At 35.3% G+C, this 20,298-nt stretch overlaps 1 protein-coding gene and 1 non-coding gene across 2 annotated transcripts; one reads left to right on the top strand and one right to left on the bottom strand.

Annotated features, from left to right (window-relative positions):
- Positions 1–6,673: 6,673 nt before the first annotated feature.
- On the bottom strand, positions 6,674–6,746 carry Trnaa-agc (transfer RNA alanine (anticodon AGC)). Its single transcript has one exon. It is a non-coding gene; the product is annotated as a tRNA-Ala (tRNA).
- A 363-nt stretch (positions 6,747–7,109) lies between these two features.
- Positions 7,110–20,183, top strand: LOC129946232 (UBX domain-containing protein 4). The gene is made up of 4 exons (XM_056056349.1): positions 7,110–7,352; positions 7,548–7,682; positions 18,117–19,605; positions 19,684–20,183. The coding sequence occupies exons 1-4, from the start codon at positions 7,271–7,273 to the stop codon at positions 19,886–19,888; spliced, it is 1,911 nt and encodes a 636-aa protein (XP_055912324.1). The 5' UTR covers positions 7,110–7,270; the 3' UTR covers positions 19,889–20,183.
- Positions 20,184–20,298: the final 115 nt, after the last annotated feature.

Consider the following 20,298-nt stretch of genomic DNA (forward strand, 5'->3'; position numbering starts at 1 on the left):
AGCTACATAAGTGTTAGCATAAATGGTCTTGAACGTTGAATACCTCTGGTATACGTTTAGGTCCTTACTAACTTTAGAAAACACCTATTTCTGTTACTCGGTTACTCGTACATAGGAAATAGAATACCTTCCTAGATATAGGCATTGAATAATTACAAATAGAAGGGACACCGGGCAAATCCTGCTCTAGATGGCGACACTTATTTCTCAAATGCTCATAAGTCGCTAGTATCGCCGGCGAGTTATTGTATCTCAGTCTATCAAATACAACACCCAATTTAACAGATTTGGTTCTTATGGGAAATTTACTCACAATTTGTTGTCGAGAAAGAGAATAAAAAACAACAATAACAACTGTGTAGGTATACATGTGTGTGGCATTCAAGGCCAAATCACGTTCGCTACAGAAAATGTATTTTGAAGGTTTGTTTTCCTTTTTTAAATTTCGTTCTCATTTATAAAACGAAAATGATGATGTTTTGTGAGTATTTCTTCAATTTCGTTGTTAGTTTGATATGGGTTGGGATGGGTTTATTTTTAAATTTCTTTTTTTTCTGGAAATAGGGATAGTGGACGAATCATACTTTCTACAATGTACATACATAAGCATAGGTAGGTAGGTATATATTGTTTAGGCTAATGTTAGGTAGGTAATTGCACAAATGGAGGTTAGTAGGAACATACATATGTATGGAGGTATATATGACATATGTATATATATATAACAGTAGTAAGGGGCGTACCTATTAGATTTTTCAACCATTTTTGGCAGATTTATTTGCTTTAAAGCAAAAAACTTTGGAGTGAAGAAAAAAATATATAATCAAAGTAGAGTAAAAAAGGATTCTTAAAGCCATTTTGGATCATGTTACCATTTACCAGTGCACTGTGCGTACACGAATAACATACAATTTCATCTTGCATTGTTAAATTTGTTTATATACATTTTGTGGTAGGTACTTACATACCTACATGGCTTTAAGAATTAATTTTCTATTTTGTTTTTGTTTTTACGTATTTTTTTGTGATATTGTTTTGCTTTAGGGTGACGGTTGCATGGAAGTAGTTTTGACTTTAAGCAGTTTTTGTAGTCACATGTCAGTGGTAAAGAAGTTGTCTTCTTATTATACCTCGCTTTATTTTTATAACAATGTGATGTGCCAACCTTGAATAAGACATAGGTACATAATTATATTTATAGATGAGTTGTTTTAATTAAATGAAATTTACAAATGTACCTATCTAAAAAAGTTATGAAAGTTAACCGACTTTTGGTGAAATATTTATCTACATACCTACTTATAATTTTCAAGGCCAGTAAGGTACTAACATATACCTAAAGTATGTTCTTGAACCTTTTCCGATTTACGTTGTATATCAATGTTTTGATCAACTTTACATACTTTGAATGTAAAGCTGAAGATTTTAAGTAATTTTTGTTTTGCTTGAAAAAAAAAATTGTAAATTGAATATTTTTACAAACCACATTAAATTAAGTTGCAACATTGTGTCAAAACTCTAAAATAAAATTATTCCGGACTCAATATCATTGTTTGGTTTCGAGACATTCTAGTCGAAAACCATTTTTGAATAATTTTTAGTAATTTTACCAATCCCTTGGATGGTGTATTTTGACACATGTGTGTTTTTTCTTTCTTTCGATGACTGAGTGATCGACATCGCACTCTAAATGAGTGTGTCCGGGTATAAATAAAAAAAATAAAAAAAAAAAAAAAAAAAAAAAACAAAAAACAAAAAATTAAAAAAAATTAAAAAAAAAAAAAAAAAAAAACATTAAAAAACATTAAAAAAAAAAAAAAATAATAATAATAAAAATAAAAAAAAAAGACAACAAAATATGAAAAACAAAATGTTAGATAGTTAGATTTGCTGCTGTGGTTGTTCTAGTTTTAAGTAGTTTATAGGTAGAATAGGTAGTTTAAGTTAGTTTTTAAGTTTTATTTAAGGACCTTATTTTAAGTAGTTTGTAAGTAAAAATAAATAAAAAAAGGTTATTGATATTCGTTTTTTCAAAATTTTCTAATAAAAACAAAACAAATAAAATTTAAATTGAAGTAAAATAGATCTTAAGGCCGAAAGGCATTAGTAATTAGTGTTATAGTTTAGCTTAGAGTGTCCGTATGGGACCATTAAGTTAGTTGTAAGTTATGGATAATTAGGCTAGTTTTATGAATTTTTGTCTAGCTTTAAGATAGGTTTAAGATGGAATAAATAAAAATGAATTTATAAAAAAAATAAAAAAAAAAAAAAGTGTGTCCGGGTTCTAAAAACGTATGGTCAATTATCAAAAGATTGGGATTTCTTTCTAAAGCTGCCATAAACATAACACTCACGTGTAAATTCTTGTTCTGCCCCGCACAAGAATCGCTATATAAAATCAGATTGCTGACATTGATTGGAACATTTAAAAGATGTTCGTATAAGCAAGATGAAATTTCATTTCCTCCTCTTTTTGCTGTACCTTCATGCCACATATAACAGAAGGGCTTATTTGTTGAAAGATCATGCACTGTGAGATTGTATGTCCAGAGCTGACGCTTATAAAAAGCTATGTTGGATTTTAGGAAAGGTGTAGGGAGGCACTGCTGCAAATCAAAAGCGTACACTTTTGTGTTTGGGTTTTCTCTGGCCAAAACTTTGTCTTGTCTCTTGCAGCTATATGCCGCATCAGTTATTTTTTGATGAAGCGTTTGAAGCTCCATTAGGGTGTTCTTTTCTTCAGGGTTCTGGGTAATCGATATTTTAGTAGCCTATCTATCGCAAGTTCCACAGGTATCCAGTTTAGGACTCTTTATTTTAAGATTAAGTTCTCGAAAAACCTGAGAGTACTTTGATAAACTGACTGGGGTGTCCACTTCGGAACAATAAAGCTCGTACATCTTTGTTATAGTAAGGCCAGGCTGCAAATATTTCTTGGTCGTGTCGCGCCTGCAGTAATGGCTCTCATAAGCTGGAAATCTATTTATTTGATTTCTTATCTCATCAAGTAAACTCAACGGCAGTTTATTAGAAGGTGTTGATGAACCTCTTTTGTCCAGCAAATCTAGACCATCCGATGCAATGTTTTTTGCAATTACGTTTCTAATAAATAAATTTGTTTCACCAAAACAATCCAAGAAACATTTTTTGCAAACTTTTCTTTTTTCTTTTGCAAATTCAATTGAATAATCAATAGAAATTTGCCTATTTTTGTAAACAGTGTTTGGTTTCTGGGTTTTCGTTGAGGCCTTATCTTTTACGGTGATCATTGAGTTCATGAATAAAACTCGTGCGTTGTAGCTCCCAAGTGCCCAGTATTTTTCAAAAACGAGTTTTTGTTTTTCATTGGAAATTTTGTCCTTTCAGTTGTTTCTACATGAAGACAAGTACTTTAGTTTTCTTCCTCCGATAGCTTTTCCGGCTTTCGATTTATAAGGCAAGCCCTTATTTCGTTTACGCTGTCGTATTTTTTTAGAATTGTTATTATCATGGCATTCTTTGTCTACATTATCAGCATCTAAAGGCTGATGTGATGGAACTTCAAGGTCAGTAAGGAGGGTATCTGGAACAACACTATTGACAGTAGTCATTCCTAGCTGCTTGGGATTAACAGGATCTGCTGGAGAGGGTACAAAGTAGTCATAAACGGGTTCATTGACAGTTATTTCATTGGCAGTTGCTCTTCGAAGGCATTTATTGAGAAGAGCGTTTTCAAACTCGGAAAGAGTCAAATTTTGTTGGGCTATCAATAAAAATACACGCAATATTGAGAATCCGAAATTAAAACTACATTAATTATGCTAATAAGAACAAACACAAATCAAAAATGAATGCAATATCTGGTGCTTTAAATTAACTTACGTTACATTCCCATTATAAACTTTCTTATTTTGTTGTATTGCCATCAAATTTGCGGTTTTGCAATTATAAGGAACTGCATCCATATTCAATCGCGATCTTATGCTGTTCAAACATATTTCACTTTTATTAAAATGGTCTGCACAAATAAAAATTGGCTCATTGTTTATTAGCTTTTCGGAATAGCTATTTCCGGAGTTTACTAGCCAAATTTTGGCTAGACCTTCGTTTTGTGGCAGTCGAAACCGCGGCACACCTGAACTTTTTTTATTTAAACAATCCTTATAATCACAATACATTTTTAATTTAACTACAAATTTCAATCGACCCGTAGACAAAACCGCACTCAATAAAATACAAAAACTTACAACAAAAAGTCATCTACATATATGATAAACACAAATGAAATACATATACAAACATACATAATATGTCTGGATTGATAATTCATTTTTCTTCCAAAGATGTAGGTATACCTTGCCTATTCTTAAAATTGTTTTTTCAACGTGTACACATTGATATTAGTGTCCTTTTCAAAAAAGATCCCAAAAGGACTTTTTTAATCCCTTTTGACTTTGTATACAAAAACCTTTTGAGCATTTAAATTAGCATATACAAAAACCAATATCATGAAAATGATATTCAAGCTACTAATAGTACTCACTGGGTGCTCATAAGTCGCATGGTCGTTTGAGCAATGTTCGGTGTCTACTTCTATTTGTAATTATTCAATGATATAGGTAACTTTAAACTATTTAGGTTAAAAGTACCTATAGGCAATACAATCCGTCCAATGGAATCCCCAGGGTAATAGACGCGTTGGAAGACCAAAGACAACTTCGAAGTCATCAGTTTTAAAGGAGCCTCGGTCTCAAGGTATTCAATTGTGGCCACAGCGCTGCTGTACTTGCAGCCGAACAACATATAGGTAGGTATATACAAGTAGATAAGTGTAAGGAGGTTACTATCTAATATTTAGGTACTCGTAGATAAACAGCTTTCTTTTTGAACCCAGGTGGGTACCTACCAACTGAACTTATAAACTTTTGCACCTATTTACCCATGAACCTAGGATACCTCATACAAGTAGTTTTCTTAGATGCATAGAGCTTTAAAATTAAATAATACAAAGACGATTTTTTTAAGTTGACCTAAAATTTACTTCATTCTAAAGATAATCTTTTGGCATTATACCTACCTACCTAATTTAAATATGGTTTTTGGAATGATACCATACATGAGATATACATAGTAAGAGAATATTTACTTATAGGACCTGGATTTTTCTTTATCTTTAAAATTATGAAATAGTTAGGTAGGTAAATTGGTTTTTTTTTTTTTCCAAATTCATTTTTATTTATTCAATCTTAAACCTATCTTAAAGCTAGACAAAAATTCATAAAACTAGCCTAATTATCCATAACTTACAACTAATTTAATGGTCCCATACGGACACTCTAAGCTAAACTATAACACTAATTACTAATGCCTTTCGGCCTTAAAATCTATTTTACTTCAATTTAAATTTTATTTATTTTGTATTTATTAGAAAATTATGAGAAAAAACTAATATCAAGGTCCTTTTTTATTTTTACTTAAAAAACTACTTAAAATTAGGTCCTTAAATAAAACTTAAAGCTAACTTAAACTACCTATTCTACCTATAAACTACTTAAAACTAGAACAACCACAGCAGCAAATCTAACGTGTTTTGTTTTTATATTTTACTGTCTTTTTTGTATGTTTTTTTTTGTTTTCTTTGATTTTTTATTGTTTTTTTTTTTTTTTTTTTTTTTTTATTTTTTTTTTTTTTATTTTTTTTTTTTGTTTTTTTTTTTTTTTTTTTAATTTTTTTAAAATTTTTTTTTTTGTGCCACCATGCCTATTCTACTTAAAACTAAACCCTAAACTATAAAACAAGTATGTAAGCCGGCCAAGGCTTAAACCCCATCCCGACCTACCCATTATCAAGTGCCGATTGAAGCCACCAAAACTGGTTCTCCTGCTTCACCCTATCAGTTCGGTCCCGTTCGGACACAGCCCTACTGAACCGAAGGAGCTCCGCTCCGCCTTGTGCCATGACGTCCCGACTGTACAGGAGTCGCCTATCCACGGTTCTTCGTCTGACGTGGTAGATTAACGGAACTGCCAATCTATCCTGTATCAGACCGCATTTGTCTAAAAAGAGGAATGCCTCTGGTGGAATGAACCCGCTCAAGCGTGCACTCTCAAAATACTCGTCGTTCGGATAAAACGCCCCGAAAATTAAATTGTTGGTCGAAGACATAGCTCTTGCAATGTGACCTCGAACGAGTTTTATCACGAAATTGTCAATTCTGTTGATTCGAGCCCCGTTGTATAGGACCTCGTTGGAATAGTAATGTACATAAGAAGATTCGGCTGTTCGATATAAGCCGGTACAGCGTCGTAAACACTGCCGCTCGAACACCCGGAACTTCTCCATCTGGGAAGGGGCAACGTTGAACCACACAGGACAACCATACACGATCATTGGCCGTATGAGGGCCATGTAGCAAATTACCTTCACTCTGGGGTCAAGCCGACTGCTAAAAAACAGTCGTTTCGTCAGAGCGAAGGCTCCTCTAGCCCTGGTCAGAGCAGCATTTATATGTCTGTCGAAATATAAATACTGATCTAACCAGATACCGAGGTACTTTAGGTAGGTAAATTGGTTTAAACCTATTTGGGTACACATAACTTTGAATACTTATTTAACTCTGCCCAAATTAAACAAAACACAGGTCCACACATAAATAAGAAACTCTTTTCTGTTGAAATAAAAAAAAACTCTAATTGGAGATGCGGGGCATCGATCCCCGTACCTCTCACATGCTAAGCGAGCGCTCTACCATCTGAGCTACATCCCCTGATGAAAATTTGTGAACAAAAAATATATTTTCTTTTCATCGTTCCTTCAAGCAAACTTCAAAATACTTCAACAAACTATTGTAGATGACAGCACAATATTTTAACAAATTTCTAAACCAATAAAGAGTTTAAACAATCTCAATGCTTATTTTACCACATATAAATTAGGTAAATCCTTTCATTACTTGTTAAAAACCTAAAAAAATGTCTATACAAATTAAATTTACTTAATAAAAAGAAAAAATATTAAAGTGACAAATCTACACTAGCTCCATCTACCACTCAAAATTAGTAACATTTGACATTATATCCAAATTGACAGCCACAAATTCCTACATACATATATTCTACCTGTCAAAATAGCTGAAAAGTCATTACAGACAGACCGAATACAAAATTTGTGAAATTAAATTTTCCTTCGCTTTCGCTATTTTTATCAAATTCAAACACGATTCCAAAATTATTTCATAAAGATTACACTTAAAAGAATTAAGAATAAAAAGATTTATACAAAAACATACAAATGAATTGGTTCAAGGGAAGTATTACTGAGGCAGTAACTTTTTCTAAGCAAAAGAATGCAACTTTCGTTGTTTATGTCGAAGGTAAGAACAAAAAATAAAGTTAAAAAACAACGTCGTCGTGTTCGTGGATGTAGTTGAAAAATCCTACAGAACACTTCAAAGATAACACGTCATTCTTGTGATGTTAAATAAATAATTTTAAGCCGAAAATAGAATACAATTGAATCCACCACCAGCTGATTCATACTTTACTTTCTTTTCAATGTCTCATCGTAGGAAAAGATGAAAATTCGGTGAAATTGACAGGATTCTTAAATAAGCCAGAAATCAAGGCAAAGCTGGAAGATGATAATTTTGTGGCCATCAAAATCGAAGGAGGAACTGAATCTTATATGCAATTTGCCAGTTTATGTGAGTACGACATTAAATGGGGTAATTTAAAGGGTCTTGCTGTTGATAACAATCTCAAAATTTAGGGTTTTATTGTTCACACAGAAAATTCTCATAATGTATAACTACATGATTGGGACCTTGGAGTTTGTTTAAATCAAAAATATAATTAATGACTGAAAATATCAAAAACATGTAATTAATGGTGTTGTAACAGTCATTGGTTATGTTCCTAAAAGAAACATCTTTAACCATATGGGACTCGAGACATTTGTTTGCTTAAATACATTACGTGGGTAGATGGACAGATGTATACTATTTCATTTTTTCCAAGATTTGCTAAATACTTAATGTTTCTTAAAGTGATGAAGCACCACGTGAAGATGGTGTACTGTACGATTTTTTTAAAATTTAGCCTTAAATTTTTAAGCAGCAACTTGTTTTGCTTTTTAACAAAATTCTTACAAAAGCGGAAGCTCCTTCCTCTTACAAAAATTCGGTTATCTTTCCAATACATACAAAAAGTTCCTTAAATGACGTTTCAAACTTCAGAGGGTTATCTTTAATGAATACCATAGCTAATTTATTTTCCGGATTTCTTGTCGACCGTTTGGAAAAGTGGGAAGAAGAGAAAAAGATATTATCAGACTTCCAGGCTGGATTTAGGAAAAATGATTCCACTGTTGACCAAATCTTTGCTCTGTCATCTATAGTCAAAGCATTTGAGGCAAGAAATAAAAGGTTTACACTATGTTTGTCGACTTCAAAGCAGCGTTTGAGTTGGTAATTCGTAATGCTTTCAACCAGATTTTTACATGTCATGAAGAATATGCATACAAACACAGAAGCTAACGTCTGGGATGGAGCGCATTATTCTGAATGGCTTGGTACTGATTCTGGTGTCAAACTAGAATGTCCGCTTATTGCACTTTTATTTTCACTATTCATTAATCACATAGTTAACCACTTACCTTGAGGAATTAGAATGGCCGGAATCCTTATAAATGTTTTACTTTATGCTGACGACATGGTCATACTATTGGAATGGAAAGAAAATCTTCAATTAATGATAAACCGACTGTCTGCATACTGCGATAAATGGGGATTAGAAATCAATACTGATAAATCAAAAATAATGATCTTTTCGCAATCCAATCGGCGTGAAGCTGGAAGTAATTGGAAGTACAACGGAAGAAGTTTGGAAGTGACAAACGAATATAGATACCTTGGAGTGAAACTCAACCCACGACTGAATTTTAGTAAGCACCTTGACATTAAAGCCAAAACATCACAAAGTCTAATAAACTTAACACGGAGAAAGATTTTCTCGAACAACATTGTATATTTGTCAACAAATTATTAATTAAGTTGTGAAGTCCACTTTTTGTTATGCAGCACTTTGAAACTACAAGCGGATTATATTATTGAAGTCTTAGGTTTTCCAGATGAGCGACTAAGCAAAATGATGCAGCTTTACGAAATAAGGAACAAAGACTGGAGGTATGACAAATGGCAACGAATTGCCACTTCATTTGGTGAAGATATGCAATTTTTTTTTGACAGGAGGAAATCTTCAAAAGGCACTTGGCAGTATTCGACACCAAGTAGTGTGGGACTTTTAACCACTAAAACCACCTCTTCATCAGGACCAATCTTGAAGGATCGACTTCCGATTTTTCTTTCTTAATTTTGTACAATCACTTTGGGGGAAGTTTAAACTTTTAATAATTTCCATGTTTTTTTTTAGACCATAAGCTCATGAGGCTTGGTTCTTCTTAATCTCCGAACATGGTTTCTTATATTCAAGACGGACTCCATTTCAGAATTAGTATGACTTTGCAGTCTCTGGCTGTAACCATTTCTATTTGTAAGTCACGATGTAGATCGGTATTTCTTATGTACCAAGGTGCATTAACTATTCCACGAAGGACTTTGTTTTGGATTTTTTGGATGATTTCCGTATTTGTTTTCTTTGTACAGCCCCATAATTGGATTCCATAGGTCCAAACAGGCTTTAGTACTTGATTATAAAGCATTATTTTGTTTTGGATTGATAAATCAGAGTTGTTAGTTTAGTTCTTCTCTTTTTTTTTATGTGCTCTTTCCACTTAAGCTTTGCATCCAAAGTCATTCCAAGGTATTTGGCCGTATTGGCGTAAGGTACATCTTGATTATTAATGATTATTGGAATATTGTTTATCTTTTTATTTGTAAAGTTTATATGTGAAGATTTTGTTTCATTGAGTTTGATACGCCATTTTTCGGTCCAAGCTCTCACTGTGTCGACGGTATTTTGTAGTTTTACTGCTGCCTTAGAGGCACATTTGTCGGGTTCCAAAATTGCGGTATCATCTGCAAAAGTAGCAATTATGGTGTGATTACCAACTGGAATATCCCTTGTGTATAGTAAATACAGGGTAGGACCTAGGACACTTCCTTGTGGTACACCGGCTTCTATTTTCTTCAATTCAGAGTATTCTTGATCGTACCTTACTCTAAACAATCGGTCTGAGATGTACGATTTTAATATTTCAAAGTACTGCCTGGGACTGTACTCAAGTCCCTCATGCCAAACCTTGTCAAAAGCTTGAGCAACATCTAAGAAAATAGCTGAACATACTTGTTTTTCTTCTAATGCTTTTTCTATTACATCCGATATTCTATGAACTTGATCTATCGTGGAATGTTTATTTCTAAAGCCAAACTGATGGTTTGGTATTAACCTTTTTTCTTCTATGATTTTGCTAAGTCTCTTCAGAAGCAGTTTTTCAAAAACTTTTGCCATAATTGGTATAAGCGATATTGGTCTGTAAGCCGTCACTTCTGTGGGTGGTTTACCTTGCTTTGGTATGACAATTACTTCAGCAATTTTCTAATGGGGCGGGACATACCGGTGCTTAAGGCATGCATTTATTATATATTGGAGTTTTGAATGGCATTTCTTTCATCACCTGAGCAGTAATTAGATCATAACCTGGTGATTTTTTATTTGGTAGTTGATGTAAACACATACTTTTTATTTCTTTAAGTCTTAAAATTGGTATTTCACTTTCATCTATCTTATCAACAAACTGTTAAGTTATTTTCAGCCGCGTTTGATGAATACGGCTTAAAAACATTCGCAAGATGTTCAGCGAAAAGGTTAGCTTTTTCTTTCGGGTTACCGATCCATTTCCCATCTTGAGATTTCAAGGGCGAGTTTTGTAACTGCGGTCTTTTCAGGCGCTTGGCTGCTTTCCATAGCGAAAAATCGGTTGAAGCATCAGTCGTTAAATTCCTTAGGAATGTACTGAGTGAATCATTTTTGAATTTGTAAATTTGTTTTTTAAGATTGTTGCTTATACGGTTAAACGTTGTTTTATCATCTGGAAATTTACTATTTTGCCATTTTCTTCTTTTCTCTATTATCAACTCTCTTATCTCTAAAGGATATTTTATTTCATTTTGTCTTCTATTAGAAAATGTTGGAGTACTTTCTTCAGCGGCCTTGATGTTAAGGAAAAAATTTATAAAATTATCCAGCTTAATGAAGACTCCGTTCGGAATCAATTTATAAAAAAGCTATTGAATCAGAAAGTCGAATAATATATAGCCAGCTACAATTTAATCTGAGTAACAATAACTATTTCAATGAATCTTTCAACCAGTTCTGCACACTTTGCAATAATAAATTCAAAGAAGACTGCTTTCATTTTATAAGCGTATGTCCAATTTTCAAATACAAAAGATTCTCATATTTTAAAAAATTCAATCTCACTCTACAAGTGACAATTCTAATATTGAATGGACCAGATTGGACAAATCTTCTCAACTATCTGAAGCAAATTTTCAGATTTAGAAAACTGATTATGGGAGAATATGATTAAAGTAGAAGGTGTATATGTGTGCACTACCGAACAAAAGTTTGAGACCACCTCTGAAATTTGAGAAATATCGAGTTTTAACCCCTAAACTGAAGTTTTAGGAAAAAAGTTAATACGTGCAAAAAGTGAAGAGCATGTATGTATATCCATTCTATTCAATCTTTTTACAAGATTTTGTATTTTTTCTTGTGGAATATTATTCCAGCAATTTTGTAGAGTTTCCCAAAGAGCATATTCCGATGTTATGTCGTGATTCCGGATATTTCTGTCAAGCTCTTCCCATAAGAGCTCAATGGGGTTAATATCTGGAGACTGCGATGGCCATACCATTACTTTTAGAATTTCCTCATCTTGTTTTTGTGTCAGGTATTCCCGGCAAAATTTTGAAGTGTGTTTCGGGTCATTGTCTTGCTGGATAATAAAACCTTCACTGATTAATCGGAATGCAGATACCAAAACGTGGTCTTCCAATATCGTTTTATAGCCTTCTTTATCCATTCTTCCGATCACTCGTGTTAGATCTACTCCATCGAAGGAAAAACATCCCCACATCATTACTGAACCGCCTTCATGCTTTATAGTTGGGACCAAACAGTGTGGTAGCATCTTTTGTTCAGCATTGCGCCTGACGTACACTGCGATTTGAGCCAAATATCCAGCACGCCTTAACCTTCGTTGTATCCAGTATCGTTGATACAGATAATGGTTCTTCCTAGAACGCTTGCTTATAGTGATGATATGCAGATCTTCGGTTTTCGTCGTAACTCTAGGTCGTCCTGATCCTTAAAACCACCGGTACTAGAGTAACGCTGTATGGTCCTGTGAACTTCTTCTTTGGATATCTTCAGTTTTGTGGCGATTTCTCTTTGCGAATAGCCTTCATCAATAAGGGTCATAATCGCAGATCGAGTTTCAATAGTTAATTCCTTAAGTTTTCGCATTATGCGTACTTTGTTTACTGGAGAACATCACAGTCTCAAATAAATTTAAATTGGATCAAACCGAGCATTATATGCAAAATCCTGAATATTCAAATTTTAAATTTTTTTACCCTTTAATATTACCCCAGTCATAAAAAAATTCCAAATTGAATGTAAAAAGTCATACAAAATAGAAACTATTGGATATCCAAATAGAAGCCAAAAACCCAATACTGGGTTTTTTACCTTTTTTCACAAAATTCCTCATAATTTACAGAAAAGGATTAATTACTTTGGTTTTTACACTTGCACCTTTTATGAATAGTCTAAGTTACAATGCAGGTCAAAAAAATCATATATTCATTCATAAACCCAAGCGCCAGGTACAAATAAAGCAACCCTTTGCAGGCGGTCTCAAACTTTTGACCGGTAGTGTATGTAAAAATAAATATATAATAAAAACTGAAATTTAAAAGAAAGTTGACCAATGTAAGACAAAATTTAAGTTGCTAGTCGAGGTGACGGCATAGCCAAGGCTTTTAAATTCAAAAAAAAAAATGCTTATTTTTTTATTTTAAAAATTATTAATAAATGAATTACTTACTAACCTGCTAAATGTTTCTAAGACAAATTAAAATAATATTTGTGCAGACTTTAGAAAAAAAGTTAGTGAAAACATTATTAAATATGGTTAAAACAATATAAAACAATTTTTTTTTTAAAGTTTAAACAATGTTTTTAAGGCTGTACCCAAACAGGTACAATGGGAGGATATGGATTTAAATATTTAATTATCATGAAATTTTTTGAAACACTCTCTTTCGATGAACAGAGCTATGGCGCATAAATCACAGGTCTATCTGACTCGCATGTGGCATACTCTGCACCTAAAAGGCTTTTCAATTTTTTTTGGAAAATGGTGTTCTTCACTATAGGCCACGCTGAAAGCGATAGAGCGTTTTGATGTTGTCAGTTGGCGAATTGTATACCTTATAAGGTAATGCCTAGCAATATTTCTTTGGAAAGAAAATAAATCATCTTCGGAATTGCCTGCGACTTTATACAGTTTCCAAGCATTCACCAAAGTAGAACTCAGCATTTAAGTACAAACTGGGCACAAACATTTTTTGCCACTGTTTTTTCTTGTATATGCATTGACCGATTGGTCATGCAAGTCAACGCCACCCATTCCCCTATTGTAATTTGCAATAAGATTTGGTTGTTGAATATATATATTTTTTTTTCTCAGCCGATGACCACCGTTTGACAGAGTGTATTGGCTGAATTGAAAAGAGAATATAAAGAATTCGAGGTCTTCTTTGTTGAAATTGAAGTTGTGGTCATTATGTTGTGAAGCGTAAAGACGACTCTGATCCAAAATTAGTTCCATGACAAATCTCCATGACTGGAGATTTGTTTTCCAAAACAGGTTTCATATTTTTTGTCTTTAGCTCAAAAGAGTTGGAATAGTACATTGTCATTTCGAAACAACTTTCTGATCATAGTGGGTGAGTTAGGGATTTCCTACGTATGCGTATGGAGGCCCTTATCTCAGACAATGGAATTTCGTCCTCACTCTCTCACATCATTGGGAATATGATTACTGTCCAAGCTTTCCGTGTCTATGTGTTCTTGTTCAGTGTTGAAATGTGCATCTGGGGGTATAATTGCAATGTCAAATACTGCATTGCTTTCATCTTCTTCGATTGCATTTAAGGCATTTGGAAGGTTTTCGAACTTCCTTCCATAAAAGGCTGCTGTTGAAAATGCTTTGAAATCCATTCTAAACATAAAAATATATGTACATATGTATGAAAATTAAATTTTCCCATTGTACCCAAGCGAGAACAGCTAACTTTGCGATTACTTACCTATGGTAATAATAAATAAAAACCTGATATTTATCACTGAAATTCGGAGATAACCCTAACTGAACTTGATATGGAGCACTACCAACAAAATCTACAAATTGTGCGTTTTTTAAATATTTTACACGCCTACTTACTCAAAACATGTGAAGAAACAAGAAAAATTCAAATTATTTGAAAACTAAACTTAGGTTAGGCTGTAGTTCAACCGTAAACTTGTTCAATTTTCTGTACCCAAACAGGTACAGTGAGAGCATATGGGTTAAGGTGAGTTCTGTGTGGAACATTTCAGATTTGTATTTCTTTTCGGCAGGCAAATGCAGCCAAACAAGAGGCACGCAAAGCGACGCTGCATAAAAGGACGAGAGCTGCTCGTGAGCTCTATGAGCAGAAGAGACGAGAGGAACGCCGACTTCTCAGAAGGAAAAAGAGAGGGCATGAGAAGCGTGCGGTCGAAGATGTTGAGAGGTATAAAAGCAGGATTGAGGTTTGAAAGTTTTATGAACAGGTGAAACAAAATTCACAGGTACATAAACCTAGAACCCAAGGCTGCAAAGACGAAAGTGGAAACATCATAGTGGAACCGCAGTCAATGCTGAGGATATGGAAGGACCACTTCTGCAGACTGTATAACGGCGATGAAGAACTGAATTCCGCTGTCAGGCAGGATGACCGATTCGATATAGACGACGAAAGCCAACAATCCCGTCCTCCCGACTTAGACGAAGTAAAGATTGCCATATCTAAGTTGAAGTCTAATAAAGCCGCTGGAGCAGCGTGAACGTCTAAAGCCTATCGTCAACAACCTGATAGGTCCTTATCAGTGTGGTTTTAGACCAGGAAAGTCCACAGTTGATCAAATATTCACATTACGGCAGATCCTGGAAAAAACTCAAGAACACCAAATCGACACCCACCATCTTTTCATCGATTTCAAGGCCGCATATGACAGCATCTGCAGGGACGAGCTGTATAGAGCCATGTCTAGTTTTGGCATCCCTGCCAAACTCATCCGTTAGTTCAGGATGACCATGGAGAATTCACGCTGCTACATAAAGGTTGGAATGAACTTAACAGAACCTTTTGATGTCAAAAAAGGCTTTAGACAAGGTGATGCGCTTTCATGCGATTTTTTTAACATCGTGCTTGAAAGAATAGTGCAGAGCTCACACGTCAACACTAGAGGCACTATCTTTCAAAAGTCTGTCCAATTACTGGCATATGCTGATGACATTGACATAATCGAAAGAACTCAGCGTGATGTCAATGGGGCTTTTGTGAGTATTGAGGCAGAAGCGGCAAAAATGGGTTTAACGGTTAATGAGGGCAAAACAAAGTACATGCTGTCGTCTAGAAAGGACATACAACACCGACGTTTTGGTCAAAACGTCACAATCGACAGACGTAACTTTGAGGTAGTCAAGGACTTCGTCTACCTAGGCTCCGCTGTAAACGCAGAAAACAACACCAGCGCTGAGATCAAACGCAGAATAACTCTTGCTAACCGCTGTTTCTTTGGACTAAGAAAGCAATTGAGTGGTAAAGTCCTCTCTCGAGGGACCAAAGTGTTGCTATATAAGACCCTTATCATCCCCTTCCTGCTATACGGTGCAGAAGCATGGACCATGACAAAAGTGGATGAAAGCACCTTGGGTCGCTTCGAGAGAAAAGTTCTTCGTGTGATCTACGGTCCCGTATGCATCGAAGGGGAGTGGAGGAGAAGATGGAACGACGAACTGTACGGGCTGTACAGCGACGTAGACTTAGCCAGAAGAGTAAAAGTCCAACGACTAAGATGGCTGGGTCACGTAGAGCGAATGGAAACCAATGCTCCGGCTCGGAAAGTCTTCGAACCCGCAAACACAGCGCAGTAGAGGAAGACCGCGGATCAGGTGGCGCGCACAAGTGGAAGGTGACCTCACCCAACTTGGAGCGCGAAACTGGAGACATCTAGCTAGGGTAGAGGAAGACCGCGGATCAGGTGGCGCGCACAAGTGGAAGGTGACCTCACCCAACTTGGAGCGCGAAACTGGAGACATCTAGCTAGGGACCGAGCTAGATGGAGAAGTTTGTTGGGTGAGGCCCTAGTTCACACAAGATTGTAGCGCCACCTTGAGTAAGTATTTCTTTTCAATAGAAATCTTCAACTCGGTAAGAAACAGTACCGAATAGTATAGGACTCTTACCGCATTTATACCATCGGTTAATCAGGTTCAGGATCCTTCTGTGAAAGATAACCCTTTAGGAAGTTTATAAATTATAATACAGTTTAATACTTTCCCCTTGAGGCTTGATTCATTTTAATTTCTAAACATTTTATTTAATATTCAAGATGGTGTCCATTTCGGAGTTGGCATGATTGTGCTATAAAGCTTTTTAATCTCTTCTATAACTATGTTAAGTTGAAGGTCTTGATGCTACTTTTATATTTACTATGCCAAGAAAAACATTATGCAGGTTCAGGCAACATAAAGGACTTCATTTGCAGTCAACTTCATTCTTTGAATGTAAATTTCGACCAAACCTCTACTTTAAGTTCACGTACAAGAACTACCTAACACATTATTGTCTCCAAAAAAGTCCTCAGACAAGCTACTAGTCCATTACGATTGGTCTTTTGTATTGTAAAGAAGCATTACTTATTTCTTTTTTCAATTGACAACCCCTTTACAGAAAACATTAAATGGTATTGTGCAGAAAAAAAATAAAAAATAAAGCTCAGCTTTCACTTGAATGAAAAAACATGATCAGTTGTCATTTTGACATAAGTTGACTTGACTCGATTAGGGGGATTTTTCTTGACGTATTTTCCAGACAACTTTCCAATAAAGTTGCCTTAATTAGAAGCTGGCCAATCAGATACTAGAAACTTGCTTTATTTCAAGTCCCTTATGTAGCCCGAACCTGCCCATTGTTTTGTAATTTTTGGATGGGTTCAAAATTTGGTTTAGTTTGATGCTATATGTCCAAGCGGGTTTCAATAGTTGCTCATTAAACATTAGTTTTTTCTGGATAGATCTTTCTTAGTAACCAATACTTCCTTCTGTATTTCAAGTTTTGCTTTTATCTGTCTGTTAGATGGTACACCATTCTTGTGTCCATCAAAACTTTATGTTTGAAAACAAACATAGGAATTTTTTGGCAGGTCGTTTATAGCTTTCATTACAAATTTCTGTCATTGAAAGCCACCGAAAGTTTTTTATTAACAGAAATGTTTTATTGGGATGGTTTGACATTGGAACACAAATCAGTGGAATGATTCGTTTCACTTTTAAACAAAAAAGTATCAGCTGTTCAGGAAAATGAATTTCCGTCCGGAAAATACATTTTTAGAGAAAAAGTAAATGCATAGTTACACTTTTTTTTCTCAAAAAAATTCTTTGTGTGATTTCCGATCCATCAGTATATAATTTTCATTTCTAATCAAAGGGAAACGTCGTCAAATATCGATTCAAAAATTGTTCCGGATGGGATATCCTTTGTAAAAAAATATACAAGGTTGGTCCTAGTACACTTTCTTGTGGTACACCGACCTTAATTTTCTTCAGATCCGATTTATTTTTGATCGTATCGAACTCTAGAAAGTCGGTTTCTGTCTTCACACCTACCCGTAATGTTTTACTTTTTTTACGCAACATAAATGTCTTAAAATTCTTTGACTGCTATATCGATAATTCTATCGAAAAACAATGAAAATGAAACGAAAATTATACTTCCGAACCTCAAACTAAATTAAATCACTTACTTTGTTATTTAAATCACTTTAATGTCAACTAAATAACTAATCTTGACTTATTTCTACAGATCAAATTGTCCCTGTCCCGTCTTTGTTTTTTATTGGCAAAAATGGAGTGCCCCTGGATATCGCGACAGGAATTATAGACTCCAGTGATGAATTGGAAAAGAAAATTGATAATGTTCTTAAATTGACCGGAAAGGCGAGTACCAGTTCTGCTGCCTCTGCATCAGCAGCTTTCATTGCTGGTGAACAAAAGAGAGACGCACCAACAACATCTGCAGCAGTAACAAAGAAAGAACAAACATCACAAGAGGATCTATCATCAATTTCTGACTTAAAATCAATTACAGAATCAAAACCAGTTGATGATACAACATCATCAAAATCAAGTCTTTCTTCGATTGAGCTACCAACATCTTCAGATGCACCACCAGCATCATCAGTGGTATCACCAGCAAATGAAGATCTCTATTGCACAGACACTACATGTTTCCGTAAACCTAAGAATGTTGCTAGTTCCCTTGATACAGCTGATCCTCCTTCTGATAACACTTCTTCTTTGGCCGAATCGATTTCGATGGATACAGTGCCAGCACCCTCTTCTATAACAGTTCCCATTGCCTCGGTAACACCACCAAAGGATAAAACTGACAATTCAGCAGTTAAAGTTTCCACTCCTGATAACATTTCTCCCACCCCAGTTACGACGCCAACAGCTGCCTCCAGTCCTCCTCCACGTGCCCCATTGGAAGAAAATCCGGCAGCAGTCGTCGATAAACTCGACCAAGCCAAGCAACTGATGGAAGAACGAAGGAAACTCAAACAAGCCGAGGAAGAACGACAGGCTCGTGAACGTGAGCTTAATCGTCGAAAGGAGGGCAAAGCCCAGCAGGGTGTACAAAAATGGCAGAAGGAGCAGGACTTCAAGGAACTGAAGGAGAGCATCAGGAGGGATCGTATGGAGGATCAAGCCGCTCGTCAACGAATTCTCGAACAGATTGCCAGTGATCGAGCAGAACGGGCAAACAAATTCACTCCTACAACCCCGACAACACAAGCAACAACACCCACCACACCCACAGTAAATCCAACAAGTAATTTAGAAATGGCGCGCATTCAATTTCGCATCCCCAATGGTGAGACTAATACAATGAGCTTCGAGAGTTCAGATACTTTTGCCACAGTGCGAGCCTACGTCAAGGGAGTCGTTGTCAAGGGAACCGGCATCAAAGACTTCACATTGGCAACAACATTCCCAAAACATGAATTCTCCGAAGAGGATGACAAAAAGACACTTTTGGAACTTGGTCTTGCTCCCAGTGCAGTTATATTGATAATTGGCAGAGCGAGCAGTGGCCCGTCGGCTGTGGTTGCACGTTCAGGGGGAATTATCAACATTTTCAATACCGTTTTCTGGGCCATAATGTCACCGGTTTTGTCTGCTTTTGGATACATAAGGAGTTTCATCATCGGGCGAAATGATGACGAACCTCGTCCTGCAAACTCAGGAGCCCAGAAACGCGCCAGCGAAGACCGTATCGATGCAAATGATTCGTAAGTTTAAATTTAGAGACTCATAAAATACTTAATTTAGGGGTACTCACTTAATTTGGTTTTTGTTTTGCAATTAAGGGCTAAGAAGCGTAACCTCGATAGATTCCTCTTGACCAAGGACGGCCCATCAACATCGAAAGAAGCCATGACATCGGCAAATTCAACAGGTGGAGCATATCGTCGAGTGGGTGGTGGATCGAATATCCATCGTTTATCAGATCAACGCAAGGATTCCGATGATGAAAATAACACTTGGAATGGTAATTCTACGCAACAGCAGTAAACACAAAACCGGAGGAAGAAGAGAATGTTCTTTTGGATGTTGCAATTTATTTTTCTTTTTTGTTTTTAAAACAATAACATTACAAATTTAGATATATATAAAAATGTATTTTATCAAGTGTCTTTTGTGGCTTTTTTGTAGGTGTATACCATAAATCATAATTATATTATTATGAAACACGTTCTAAACATAACATAAATAATAAATTTTGTTTATATAGTCTCATTCCTATGCGAATTCAGCACTACGCGCGTAATTTAAAATTTAAAATAAATAAACAAAATAAAAAGCACTAGTTAACGATGTTTATTCTAAAGTTCTTTTCATAACGGGATCTTTCCCAATCATTTCAGTTGCTCTCAAACTTGAGAAAGAAGATGAATTCTATTCAATCCAAACAAACAGAACGA

Source organism: Eupeodes corollae, chromosome 2 (genome assembly GCF_945859685.1).
Source record: "Eupeodes corollae chromosome 2, idEupCoro1.1, whole genome shotgun sequence".
Classification (NCBI taxonomy): Eukaryota; Metazoa; Arthropoda; class Insecta; order Diptera; family Syrphidae; genus Eupeodes; species Eupeodes corollae.

Coding starts and splice junctions, on each gene's coding strand:
- LOC129946232 (XM_056056349.1), top strand. CDS start 7,271: ATGAATTGGTTCAAGGGAAGTATTACTGAGGCAGTAACTTTTTCTAAG. Junction 7,683..18,116: donor TATGCAATTTGCCAGTTTAT/GTGAGTACGACA, acceptor TTATTTCTACAG/ATCAAATTGTCCCTGTCCCG. Junction 19,606..19,683: donor CGTATCGATGCAAATGATTC/GTAAGTTTAAAT, acceptor TTTGCAATTAAG/GGCTAAGAAGCGTAACCTCG.